Source organism: Atractosteus spatula, chromosome 3, assembly GCF_055471065.1.
Source record: "Atractosteus spatula isolate fAtrSpa1 chromosome 3, fAtrSpa1.hap1, whole genome shotgun sequence".
In the NCBI taxonomy this organism is placed as follows: domain Eukaryota; kingdom Metazoa; phylum Chordata; class Actinopteri; order Semionotiformes; family Lepisosteidae; genus Atractosteus; species Atractosteus spatula.
Window position 1 is genome coordinate 12,044,607 of NC_142708.1, and position 14,406 is coordinate 12,059,012.

Sequence of the window (14,406 nt, forward strand, 5' to 3'; positions counted from 1 at the left end):
ACTTTTCAGTTCCTTGAAATGAAACAAGGTCAATTGAAACTTGATCTTGTGTCTACTGCATACTATATGAATTGTCCTACTCACTGTCCATGTTTTCCTCTCTTTTCTTAAGTTCCTTGTACTTCTGGTTTCGTTCACCTGCAAAGTAATAAATCATAAGAGTAACTAAACGCAAACCATAAAAGAGTACCAAAAGTCCACATAAAAAGTCCTAACAATCGACTATCAGCAATTACTGGTCAGAAAAGCATTTTTTCAATACACAAATACACTTAAATACTGGTATTAAATTCACTTAACGCTTTATGGACTGAATTTTGCTTTTGTGTAAAAAAGAAGAAGTGCTCATACTCTATATTATTAACGTTTGGCTCTTTAGATGCCAAACTCTGGCCGGTGTTCACTTCAATTCTGCAGTCTAATGTCATTTTTCAATGAAAATCACTCCTCCCTCTGCTTTGAATGTCTCTTTTTTACAGCAATTCCACTGACTCAAAGCATAATAAGTTGTTTTTTTAATTATTTAACCATTTCATTAATTTAACATTACACCCAATAACAGTAAAAGTAATACAAATGCAGTTGTTAAAAAAACAATAACAATTGGGTGATCACTACAAATCATAATCTTCAAGTTAACCACTGCTTGTTCTTCTCATTAATTGCAGTCTATTGTAGCAAATTAATTTAAATCAGCTATGGAACCTCTTGAAATACAATTTACTTTCCAAACAATTAAATTAATCTTCCACAAAGGTAAAAGTGCTTTATCCATATGTTTAGACTCTTACAAAAACAAAAGAATGATGTTCTTACCTTCTAAATGTGTATGACAAAACACACAAATGAATGATAGAGATGAAAAGAAACAGGAAGAAATAAAGACATGTAATATAAGGAAATAGGACAGCACAGAAAGGAAAAACACCTAACTTAATTTTCTAACCTGAAACTGCTCAAACCAGAAACCAGAAACAAAATTTGTGGTAAAGACCTTTGTCTGTAGTCAGCAATAAACTACAGAAATTTCAGCTAAATTTAGAAACAATACATCTTACTGAAAGTCATATACAGTAGCCAGAGGATTCTCAGCAAAATACACTGTCCTCTGAGTCAAAATGCCAAGAAGATGAAGAGCATATATCAAGTGTCCCATCAAACACCCACAGCTCATTTCTGCCTGCAGTTTAAATGAGGTAAATATGAATTAATAAATCTAAATGTTGAACGAAATAGCTGATTTAACATTATATAAGTATATATTCATAATTCCCACTGATGACATCATAATTGCAAACCTGACTTTTTCTCAGAAGAAAAACTTTGATACCACAGAATGCTTTAAAATATTTATGCTGCAGTCCTTGGATAGCATCCAGAATAATATCTGGAGTGTGGATTTATAATCCATTCTTAGACAAACGTCTTAAAAAAATATTGTCAATCCCCTGCCCAAAATATTATTGCGCTGATAAGATCGGAACATACTGGTCTGCCTTTGGCTGTGAGCCACCCTCTGACTTTCCTTCCTAAAGGATATGTGTCATCATATAAATCATTAGACATCAAAATGTTTAAGGAATTCTGCTCCAAGATTTCTTACTGTACCTTGATGTTCTTCCATATCATTTTCAATTTGTCGCATATCTTCATTTACTTGACTCATTTTCTCTCGTATTTCAGTTAGCCTAAAGTAAACACGTAAAACAGCAAGATTTGTACAGCATACCACTTCTATGCATATTATACCCTTTTAAATCAAATTACCTAAGAAACAGAATTTATTTATTCCTTGCATTTGTATAGTGTTTTTTATTCCAAAAAGCTCCTGAGCTGCTTTACATCCATACACTTCTTTCACAATGGACTGTGCAAACCCAACATGGAATTTAACCAGTTAACGTCCACAATCTTATGAACTATGCCATGTTTAAAGACCAAGTAGTCAGCACCATAATTTAAAATAAGGATGCAATAAGTGATACAGTAACTTTGCATGTTGGACTAATACACTTTTTAGCCAGTCTTTATTGAGTTTTTAGACAGTGGCAAACAGAAGAAAAGAAAGCACATAAAATGAGCTCAAGCTGAAAAAGTACAGTAAATATTCAACAAAACTCTTCCCATGTTATGTCATGAATCATATTAAATAAAATGTATTCTTACTGTCTTTCCATGCTTGCTATTTCTTGGTTATCTTCTTTAACCTGGGTGAAAAAAAAAGTTAAACAGGAAAGAAAAAAGAAACAAAAAAAAGTGTTTTTAAGCTGCAAAATAATAATAATTTACAGAGTAAATATTACTTCTCACTTACCAATAGAAAGTTGATTTTTCTAGTCCCTGGGCTAAATGGTTACATTTTAAATAATTATTAATTCATATTTAGATAAAGATAATTACAGTAACAGCAATTTATTATTACCTCACTTTTAACATGACTAGTTAACTCCTCTTTATTTATTTTCAGAAGATCACACGATCTACACATGTAGGACTGGATATTGACATTTTCTTCCCAGATATAAAAAATGTAAATGGATATATAAAATAATGATCTAACTATAATCCTTAAAGGGGATAAGAAAACACTTGGCTTTCCTGTTATGGTTTGAAATACTGACCGAACAGCTGTCAAATCAAACCCGTAAATCACAAAATTGAAAAATGGTTTCTTTATTCAATTCCCTGTACCATTATTATTAAATCTCTGTGTTCTGTAAAAGAAAAGCAGATTGTTGTCCATGTTGCTCGAAGTGCTTCAGTGCGCTACTGAATACCGAAGGCAGCCCTAGGCCGCAGCAGGGTCAGGGAGTGAATTTGTAGTGTGCTGTTTACCTGCTTTAGCAGCCGCTCCCTCTCCTCTTGAGGAGAACCCAGGCTCTTGTCCTCTGCAATCATTACATCTCTGCGCATTTCCAACTCGTGCAACTTCTCATACAGCAAGACCGCCTCCTGCTTCACCTGGGAGTTTGCTATATCCTGTGGGCACAGAACTGAGGAGCTTATTACGGGTCAGTTTGTGCTTTCATACAGCATACAAATATAAAAATGTAATTTCAATTTTTTTTCACTTTCTTGTTATATACATAATAATTTCTACAGATATGTTTGTTGAATTCTCTGCACTAGTGCTCTTCTAAAAACAAATTGATGTGATTCTTTGTTCATTTAGCTGCTGACTACTAAACTGACTAGTTGGGCCACATGGCCTCCTCTCATATGTAAAGTTCTTCTATTCATATGGTTCTGTAAATGAACAAACTACACATTACACTATAGGGCATAAGAAGAAAACATTTACAACCACCCTAAGTTTGTACTTTTTTCTCTAATAAGAAAACTACTAAAAATAATAATTTGCATAAAAAACTTTTCCAAATTTCAACTTCATTATGTGCCAACCGGATGTCTGAAGTTTAGTTTGTAACATTATAAGTTAACTTTTTCCTAAGATGTGGGTGACATATAGCATGATTTATGAACTTGACCTTTTATATTTTAACTTTGTTCACTGAAAACCATGTTGTTAAAAGCTCAAAAGCATTTAATGTGAGGCAATGTAGAATCATGTGAAAGGTTTTCATATTTCTGCCAAAAGAAGGTAGTATGAAAAAATGGAGGTTAATTAATATGATCGTCTGGGTTTTTTTTCCTTCTTCTACTACTGAAAAATTCTAATTTTTAGATGCACGGATGCTTTCAAAAAGATTTGGTGTCAAAATGATTTAACATGGAATGTCTGTTATTTCTACAAGTCTGAACCCACATGGGTTCCACATTTTATTTTAGCTACTAAAGACTATTAGCAAAAGCTCCCTTGCTACTTTCAATCAGATAATGAACAGTCACATTTTACTGTAGAATACAGAAGTGAAAGACTTGTTCTGCTTTTCATAAACTAATCCATATCTGAAGAGAAATGTAGGTAGGGCATCATATGTGGGGAAAGATATTTTACACCACTATTGATGAACACACAATTTACTTTGTATTACATTAAGACACATTGTGAATTGACTACATTTGTTCAGTTTATTAGGGTGGCTTTTAACCATTAACAAAAATAAATAAGAATTATATGGTGGTGATACTGTATACTGGTGCACCAGCACAGGTGCTAATCTGTGTCCTTCTGATTGGTTCTTAGGAGAGTAAAGTTACTAAGTAATCTCTTTAACTTGGAAATATCTGATTTAATTGCTAACATGTGACTGAATTCTTAACGTTATCTGGGACTGTAAACAATTCTGACCATGTGAATGTGAAAAAGACTCTAGTGTTATTGAGACAAGAAAAATTAATAGAAAGGTGTTGGAAAGGATCATTAGAATCACTAAGAATAGCTGATCTTACTACCAATACTGTGCTGTATATGACGACTGAAATTTGCAGAAATGCTCCTTATAGCCTTCAATTCAAATTCTCAGCTACATTTACCCCCTTTATCCTTGAGCAGTACTGCTTTTATTTTAATATGTACTGAACATTAATTCTCTCAAAAAAGGACAAACCAAAATATTGAACAAAAATCCACTTGTGAATCAAATTAAACTTTGTCATATGTCACTACATGTAACAAAAAATTAAAAGAAGTGATCTTTTCTTAAAAATAATCATATATGGCCTCTGAACTTCATGGAAAGGTTCAGATTATGCCACATTTCTGCTGTAAGACTAGTGCCTTACTGTAACTCTTTAACTTTGGCAAGCCTGTGACAATGGGTCTTCATATTTCTGTGAACTGTATTATAACATCAAACCAATGTGAGCAGCTCAAGGACTCTGATCACTATTGGGTCACCCAATTACAATGATTAATTAAATAAATGTATTAAAGAAAAATGTATTTACAAGTTTTCACTGAATCAATTTTGAAAGTCCTTAGCCTTTGCATCTTTTAAGCAACTCTAAAATATTTCAGGGTTACACCCTCAAACACTTGACAATCATCAGATATCAGCATTATTAATTATTCCTTATTAGTACTGGACTTTATACACAGTGACTTGCATTTGTACCCATTTCTGCAGCTGAAATATACTGTGAAATAATGTGTGTTAAGTACTTTACTCAAGGGTGCTTTACTCCACCTGGGTTTTTACCCAAACGTTCCACTCTTGGCCAGTACCCCATACTGCTACTGGCTAAGATAAGGATCCAACTGAGGGTACTGTATGTAGCCTTGCTAGCTAGCATAAAGTGAAGACGAGTTCACTACAAGTCATGATATTCCATAGTTTTTCCTTTTCTTTTTAGAAGATTTAGATTTGTAATTTTCTCTCAACAAATCAGAAAGCAGTTCAGCTTATTAGAAGGACAGTTCTGCAAATTAACCCTTAAGGAAACATTAAACTCACTGCCTCCAATGTCTCCTTCCTTGTAATGAGTGCATCAAGTTCCTGCTGAAGGGCATCTAGTTCCTGTACAGTAAATGGTAAAGCATTTAGAAATATTATGTTACATTCAAAATTTATTTAGACATATAAAAAACACATTAAAGCTTCTCAGTAGAATCAGGAAGGATATAAACACTAATAACTGCTATCTTAACAAAAAATCAATTGATTAAAGTATTAATAAAATAATTATTTTGTGACAGTGAACCATTGTACTGTATACAATTGAAAATGCTTAATCATTTCATAAAGTTAATTAATGCACCTAACCACTTATGACATATATTTCAGTATGTAAAGTTACACTAATAGTTTTAGAAATAAAAGTGGAAAGGTCAGGTTTTAACTTGAACTGAAATTCAAGGTTTGAACTGAAATTTCAGTTCAAGTAAACATTTTAACAAATTAACAAACTGTAATAACAGCTCTTTTTTTTTACTTTACTCAATTACTTATTGCAGACCTGCAGCAGCTCCTCGTTGCTAGTTTTCATTTCTGCATACTTGGTTTGCTTCTCTAGAGACATTTTTTTAATGATATTGTCAGCAGTTTGCTTCTCCCGTTCAATTTCCTCTTCCACAGCTTGTATCATCTCTTCCTTTCTGAAATGACAACGGAGACAGTGGGTTATTTTTTTAAAGAGAATACCTTAAAAAGAAACATTGTATAAAGACTGTACAGATTAATCAGTAATAATTGTACTTAGTAGTCAGACTCGTACTTAAAGTGCTAAATAAGATCTGGGTTCATAGTCTGAACACTGTTATGCCCAAAGCAATAGCATAGCACCAAGTTTCATTCATTAGCTTCCAATCTTCTATCATTTTCCCCCGGTGCAAAACGTACATAAGAATGTAATAATCTAAGCTAATGTGTTTAAAAAGATAAGTCAATACTGATGAAAAAATGTCAGTATTTCTGCAGACATGTGTTTATACTCATTGGCTAGAACATTAATATTTTTCTTATTATTTATAACACTAATGTTGAAACTGTAATCCTTCTATTGATCCATTTTCATCTGCTTCAGGGTTGTGGGGGAGCTGGAGCCTATCCCTACAAGCACAGTCCGCAAGGCAGAGACACCCTGGACGGGATGCCAGTCCATTACAGGGCACACACAGACACGCACACACTCATACACACACATAGGGGTATTTATCCAAGAAGCTAATTACTCTTCCAGGGGAGAACATAATAAACTCCCCGCAGAATGCACCCCAGTTCCAGAATTGAGCACAGGGCCTCAGCACTGCGAAGCAATACTGCTAACAACTGCACACCCAACACTAATACTATACTATCATACTAACCTAAAAGAACATGGGTAAAATGGGGAATACAGTACATACAGTAGATGTTAATTTTTAATAATAGCTAACTTCTATGCCTGAGTCAAACAAATAAAAAATATATGACACTTATCAAATTATACAAAACCATACATCATGTACTAACAGCAATAGATCACAAGACACTGCACATTTTCTATTTCAACATGCTTTTCATTTTCTTTTTCTTTTGTGTTTACAGGATATATATTTTTACGCATCAACGACAGAAACATAGCACTGTAATTTCCTCCAATTGAATACTGTGTATCGAACAAAAATTTCCATATGCATTCTCCACATTAATATATTTTAAATGATAAAACAACACTTAACATGATTTTACAATAGGTCAAAAGCCCATTTCAAATAGGCTTCTTTGAAAACTCAAATGAGAGCAATAGCTTGATGAAACTTACTCATATGTGACACCTAGAAAAACAGTAGTCAATCTTTAGCTACCATTTAAAAAAACTTTTATTATCTAGTTCAAAGGTCTCTATGCAGTCACTTTCAGAGCTTGAGCATTTGAGACTTCCATGGAGAATTACAATAACAACTAAGATCCTTCATCTTTATTTATTTCCAGGTATGTAATTTAAAGAAGAAATGCTCTTTAAATCATAGGCACATCTATCAAATCAAACTCAATAATAAAAGGAATTACTTTATTTTGAAATGCCAGAAGATCTGAATTTTTAATATTTTTATTCTTAACTTTAGACTGCACATTTTTAGCGGAAGAAGTTCATGCATTACATTTATTACAATTGGTTGCTGGGATAGTTTCTCATACTAGCTTTTTTCTGTTATGGAATGTTAAGATGTGTGAGAATTATAGTTACTTAATTAGGCTTATGGAGAAAAATACTAATAAAGGCCTCTTTAGTTTAATGGAAAACTGTATTTTGGGTTTCCACCATTTATATGGTGGTCAGTCCTGCTAAATTAAGGTAATAATGTTTATCCTTCTTTAAATACCTTATCCTACCTAAAATAATAAAATCAACAAGAAGACTGGTGAAATATCATTAATCTTAGGACTTACAGTATTTAAAAGAAGGAACATTCTGATGATAAATTTTAAATTCAAATTTAACAATATAAAAATTAATGCCTATGATCAACTGAATTTAATCCAGAAAACTACTAGGTTATATTTATTTTGTTAATAGAAAGGAAATAATTCTACAAAGCACATAATAACTATTCATGAACATAAGTATTATGTATTATTACTGGCTGAGTCAACAACATTGTATTGTACAAAATTTGTTGATCTGTTTGTTCTTTGTAAAAAGTAAGGCCTTCACATAATTTTCTCTAGACTTTAAACTCCAGCAGTGTTTTGCAAGCAGTTAAAACTGTGAGCTTCACACCAGCCAACTCATGTCATGTGTATATTTACTGTTGTTGCTGACAATGCTTAACCACAGAATAAGGAGTATGCACAGACATGTTGGAAGATAACAAGCAACAGGAAAGGTGTTTAGAGACTTAGAGAAAGAAGCGATCCTTTCAGAGTACATACGTCCTTGATAAATACGTCATAATGTGGTTGGTAAATGCTGGAAATACACAAAGCGCAAAACACTTTTAACACACTGGACATCTACCATTTTGTAGGCATAAAAGAGAAAGATTTTTATTGGATAATTATAATTTGTTATTTTATATTACTCTGCTGCAGCTGTAAAAGAAATAAAATTAAGACTACATATTTCAGCAAAAGGAACAACTATGGCTGCCGCCTACCTGCTGTTTGCATTGATGGGATATATGTTTGGGACTTTTGGATCTGCTGTTGGAATCGTAAGTTGCAGGGTGTACTTAACTAACTGTTTTTCAGATAAACTGGAGATTATTAATCCATTGTCATATTAATGCTTAACCACATTGTGGTGCATATTACTGTAAACATACCATATGTATCAGAAGCTATTGTATTTTCAGTGTTTTTGATTAAGAAAGTCCACAAACTAAAATGTATTCTCTGCAATTTTCAGTAAAATCTGAATAATCTAATTTACTAGTCTGGCAAGACACAAATGAAACAATTTGATTTACTATCTGATAAATGCTTTTCAGATATGAAGTGCCAAAAACATTAAAAGACACAGTACAGCGGAATTTATTGAGAAACAAAATAATACAAGATCCTGCAGTAAATAATTTAAACATGTCTAAGCAACTTCAAGTATTTTTTACATAAGATACAAATATATCTGATCCCTAGTACCAGTTTTTGCTATTATACAGTGAATTCATAATTTACCACTTTTAACAATTCCAGAATTACACATACTGTATATAATTTTCAAGAATAACAAGAAAATAATATAAAAAGCTTTAATGATACACTCCAAATATTTTTTCTTTATTTTACAGAAAGATGACTCTAGCAATGGAACACTTACATCCATTCCTGACAAGGATTTCTGGAATATTACAAAGCTAAATGTGAGCTATAATAACATTGTCATAAAGATACAAGACATTGAAACTCTGAAAAAATATTCAAAATTAACAGAACTGTATCTCAACAATAATAATATATCAGCTTTGCCTGGCCACGTATTTGACAGCCTTTCTGAGTTAAAGATCCTCAATATTGCTTACAACAGCATCAGTAGAATTGAACCAAAAGCTTTTACTGGCCTGGACAAATTACAAGAATTATACCTTTGCCATAATCAGTTAAGGTCTCTGAAGGCAGAGGTTTTTGCCAATTTAACGAGCCTAAAGATTTTGTCCCTACAAGGCAACAGACTTGAGTCTCTTGAAGAAGGCACATTCACAACTCTACAACAAGCCACTGTCAATCTGGAGGATAATCCCTGGAACTGCACTTGCAAACTCATAGGGCAACTGAGACAGCTAAAAAAACACACTGTCAAGATAGGTAAGAGTCTAACTTGATTCTGATCTGCTGCTTTTCTGCCCTTTTTGTGAACCAATTAAATTTACTACATTAATAATGAAAAGGAAATAAATTGTGTACTTAAATAATATTAATATTTTGGTTACATTATTTATTTTTTATAATTTATATCTACAACCATTACTTGTTACAACTTCTTGCTTATTTTGTAGTGATAGTTAATCTATAAAGCATTGAAATGCAATGTAACAATTTAAAAAAATAATATGAATTAAACGGACTGAGATGTCACATTTCATTTTAATTAGCATAGGTTTTCATCTTAAGTGATCTTCACTTAAATATACCCCTTGAAAACCCCAATTTTACATTATGTTTGCAGCTTAAGGGTGGTAGTAGAAAAGGTGCTGTACCAATCAAATGCACCAGACTCTAATTTACCACATAGAAATTATGTTACGTATATTTTGGTGGTTCATGTTTGAGTAAGAAAATACATTCCTTAGATAAAAATATTAGAATGCCAGGTGGTTTTAAATGCAGACGTGTTTTTTGCCTGATAGACGATAACTGTAATGAAATGAAAACGGGAATTCATAATGGTACAGGTAGGAGGCCAAACAATGTATAAAGGTCAATGTATAACCAGTATACCAGTATTACTATTGTAAGAAGGCATTAGATCAGACAAAATGGAGATCTTTGTTTGAACCATATTCCCCAGAATGATGTGGCTGCTGCTCAACATGAAGCATGCTTTGAGTCATATACAAAATTGTTAGACAGGCTTGATTGACTATAATCATGCAAGAATGCATGATTATAGGCAATACATCGAAGCAAGAGTGACTGTGAAAGAGGAGTGATTATTGGGGTGTATTTGGCAGCAAAGTCAGTGATCAAGACAGCTTCAAGAGCAACAGTGTCTAAGGTAACATCAGCATGGAACTCTGAGGGAAAGACATCATCAGCATGGTGATGTGAGTACTAAGTCAAAGAACAAGAAAAAGTGAGCAACTGCACATCAATTGACTACAAATTCTAACCTGCAGTGAAAAGAGCCTGTTTCATCGAAAACAGTCAGCAAGGAACTCCACAGAGTAGAACATTAGTCTGTTTGCAGTGTACAAAACATTCATCACACCTGCTAATGCAAGCTTGCAAGTCCACTGTCGCAAAGAGCATAGTGCACTCCAAAGGGCAGCATCAATTCCTAATAGTGTGGTAGTGATGAACAGACACCACCTACTGGCAATATTGCTAACAACATTCTTTCCTAAAATAATTCAATACTTTTTTTCAGAAATGAGCATTACCAAATCAAACAGAATTCTATCAGAAAATCTAAGTCTTTAAGTCTGTTCATGGTTCCATAATGAATCTTTACTAACCTTTTCTAAAAAGCCTATCTGCTGCAAGTCACAAACATCATTATAACAATATAAGAATAATCAAACACAAAATCAGGAAATTATGGGAACTTATTTGCATTTGCTCTAATGAAGAACATGGACAAAGCCTACTTTAAAATAATCTATATGGAACATCATATCGAATACAATATTCTCTCTATTCATTTTGCATCACTTCAAACATTCATCTAACAGCACTTAATACTGATCTTTTATAACTTTTGACAGTATACTTAAATTTGAAATCAATAAATAATTACCATATTAAGCTTAAACTCATTTTGACATCTTGATTTCAATTAATTTGAGCTGTTTATTTGAATAATTACAGATCATATGCACAGTTTAAAGTTTAAATTCCACCACAAAGAATGCCTGTGTGTACAAAATTATGGTCTATCTAGCATTTGTACAAAACCTCTGAGACAAGATCTGTTTATAAAGATGCATGGATGATTGTTAGACCCTTTGGTGAAGCCAAATGATCAGAAACAGTTCGATCAGATACTAATTAAGATGAAGGGTAAAGGCATCTCCCTCAACAGTGGGTTTGATTATGTTCAAAACTACCACTGTGGTGTATAAAGTAATGGTTCTTCCTCTGTTCTTTTCTTATTTCAGAAAACCTGATCTCAACCACATGTGTAAACCCAAAAGAATTTGCAGGAATGAGAATTGGAATTCTCCTGGAGAACAACACTTTGTGTTCAGTCAACAAGTCCAGTGAAATAAAAACAACTCCATTCCCAAACACCCCGCTCAGATCAAGCACCAGTGTGCACCCATCACCTTTGTCTTCGTTATATGCCACCACTGGGAGCAACAAGAAACCATCAGGTACTGTACCCTTAAGATAACACATCACTTTAAAATCTCAAGTCATAAACCTATAACAAGTTTCAAAACTATTTGAGAGGCTACTACAGCCCACCAAAATTCGTAAGACTTGTTATAAACAAGACAACACCATTTGGCTTATCTACCTTGCTTTTCTAGGGCTAACCTTTAAAGAAATAAAGACTCACAGCTTTCACCAGTTTCCACTCTAAATGGTTCCCAGAGAAATTCTGTTGCTTCTACATAATGTTTGAATGACACTGTTGCTGAAAACAATGTCCTGTTTTTAGGAATTGGTAGAGTGGTGTTTCCTTCTTAAAGTTATGATTTTACAATGCTCCACAGACCTCTGCAACCATTAGCTGGAAATATTAGCTAGAAGAAGTGGCAAAACTGTTACACCCCATTGTAGCTTGAGTTTTTGAGTATTTGCATTTGTTTGTATTACTTAAATCTATACTGAAAAGCATACACACTAGTGTAAAAGGTTTTTGATGTAAAAAAAGAGTACATCAGTTTATTGTCACAAACCGTATACCTAAATGTCAGTTAGATTGTTCAAGCTTACTTCATTTATTGTTTTCGGATTTTTAATATGATCAATTTTGCTCATAAGAGAACATATTTTCAATTTATCTGAGCACTAACGCAAACTCATTGTTGGGTTAGTGATTCATAGGTCAGTAGCAGTGTGTGGTATATAGAAATAAAAGGTTTTTTTCTTGCTTCTTCCATATGGGGACAGACCATCCACCTGTTGGAAACAGCTGGCACTTTCTCCTGGGTGTGGTGTTAATAGCTCTGAGCACGTCAGTGGTCATAGTGTGTGCTGTGAAGTCTCCCTCATGGTACAAACTATTCTTCAACTACCGGCACCACAGACTGCGGGAGGAAGACCCAGAGCTCTTCAACACAAGTCACTATTCTCATTTCGGCATGGACACAGCACAGCCAACCACCAATACACAAGACTCAAAAACTGCAGCTGATGACGAAGATGGATTCATTGAGGATGGGTATATAGAAACAGCTGATTTTGAAGAAAGTGCAAACACATGAATGACATTTAATTAAATAAGGTGGTCTGAGAAATATTTCTAAAGTCATAAATCAATTAAATCCAATGACACATGCATTTATGTAAGACAGCAACAGTTATTTTGCTTATATTGGTAATGCATTATATGAAAGTATATTATCTGCTGCTGCAGAATTTTTATAAATGCAACCTTCAAATAGATCTAAGCAATTGCCTTTATGTAGATTATCTGTTAATTCTGGTTTCAAGGACATAATCCATTGCTTTTAAGGGAATCATTTATAAGTAATGAAGCTTGTCTACTGTTGGTTTCTGCTTTAACAAAATAATAACTGTTCGGCTGTTTATGATACTTTCAAAATAAAGTTTTAAAAAATGCTTTATAGTATTCACATTCGGAAGTGAATACCATTAGTTGATGGCCTAAGCAAGTAGCAAATGGTGTAAAAAAAGTAATAATATTAAATACAGAATTATTGTTCAGTTTACAGTTTTTACTACTGCTTTTGTGCACAATGTCATTTTGATATTGAGTATCCTGTACTGACTTTTGACATGCCTCTTACCCTACAAATGGGAAAGGTTTAAAGTTATTTTATTCAATTTTTTTTAAATTAACATGTTGATGGCTGATATTTTTATCAATGTTAATTTAATGTATAAAGTATGTACATGTTTCTCTGTCAGGGAAGTTTGTAGTTAAATCAGGGAACTATTTTTATTTTTTAATGTGAAATTTACAAATTAAATTTACTAAATATTTCAACTCAATTTTGTCAGCCTGTACCTTTAAACAACAAAATGATCACATCTTTTATTCTAGTTAATAAATTAAGAGATTCTTAAAATATATGTTTAACAATACAATTTAATGAGAAGTATCTAATTCCCAAAGCATTCCCTTTTACTTTCAACAGCAAAGGCAGCAGAACAGCTGTTCCTCACATGTCAGCTTAATATACAAGCAAACTGCATTAGTTTTCAACAGAGCTAAATATCCAGGGCATCTGTATCTTGAGTAGCTCAAGCCATGGATTAAAACATGTTGGCTAAAATTAGGTGATCTAAAAATTCTGCTCCATCATACTTGCTTAAATATATATCTTCATATAATCTAGTTAGAGTGGTGAATGTCACTGGTCTGTCCAAAGTCACAAGCTAAATATGAGTGGACAAGAGCACAGGTCATTTTTATTTTTTTGCAGTAATTACATTAGATGTTACAAACTTGACTTACATGCAAGAGAAACCACATAAAGAATAATTACTTCCTATATTACTCTACTGCTTGAAAGGCAGGCACAATATTAAAATGATAAAGTGAAACCTTGTACCAACAGTCTAAAAATATGCTTTACAGTTATATTTTAGTATATATAGTATATATACAATACTTACTCACGTCTCTCTGTGAAGATGACATCAATACTTTGGGCTTCTCGATCATTTTGTCCTCTAAGCTGTAAAAAAATAATTTGAGTTAAAATGAGTTTTCTATTTTATGCATTTA

General features: G+C 33.0%; 2 protein-coding genes across 4 annotated transcripts in view; one reads left to right on the forward strand and one right to left on the reverse strand.

Annotated features, from left to right (window-relative positions):
* The window catches only part of ift74 (intraflagellar transport 74), a 30,681-nt gene that overhangs the window by 11,306 nt on the left and 4,969 nt on the right, over nt 1–14,406 (reverse strand). For both annotated transcript variants that reach the window (XM_088911301.1, XM_088911300.1), the window contains exons 8-14: nt 14,295–14,356; nt 5,860–5,998; nt 5,358–5,420; nt 2,836–2,979; nt 2,167–2,207; nt 1,609–1,688; nt 85–138 (exon numbers count right to left, since the gene is read on the reverse strand). In XM_088911301.1, coding sequence (XP_088767427.1) covers nt 85–138; nt 1,609–1,688; nt 2,167–2,207; nt 2,836–2,979; nt 5,358–5,420; nt 5,860–5,998; nt 14,295–14,356 — 583 coding nt within the window. The remainder of the gene's footprint in view (nt 1–84; nt 139–1,608; nt 1,689–2,166; nt 2,208–2,835; nt 2,980–5,357; nt 5,421–5,859; nt 5,999–14,294; nt 14,357–14,406) is intronic.
* On the forward strand, nt 7,152–13,002 carry LOC148837416 (leucine-rich repeat-containing protein 19-like). Of its 2 annotated transcripts, none has more exons than XM_088911302.1 (5): nt 7,152–7,316; nt 8,418–8,539; nt 9,116–9,629; nt 11,642–11,857; nt 12,603–13,002. In XM_088911302.1, the coding sequence occupies exons 1-5, from the start codon at nt 7,229–7,231 to the stop codon at nt 12,914–12,916; spliced, it is 1,254 nt and encodes a 417-aa protein (XP_088767428.1). In that variant the 5' UTR covers nt 7,152–7,228; the 3' UTR covers nt 12,917–13,002. The 2 variants fall into 2 exon arrangements, with proteins under 2 accessions (XP_088767428.1, XP_088767429.1); XM_088911303.1 differs by having other exon boundaries at nt 8,454–8,539.

Coding starts and splice junctions, on each gene's coding strand:
- LOC148837416 (XM_088911302.1), top strand. CDS start 7,229: ATGCAGTCACTTTCAGAGCTTGAGCATTTGAGACTTCCATGGAGAATT. Junction 9,630..11,641: donor AAAACACACTGTCAAGATAG/GTAAGAGTCTAA, acceptor TTCTTATTTCAG/AAAACCTGATCTCAACCACA. Junction 11,858..12,602: donor GAGCAACAAGAAACCATCAG/GTACTGTACCCT, acceptor ATATGGGGACAG/ACCATCCACCTGTTGGAAAC.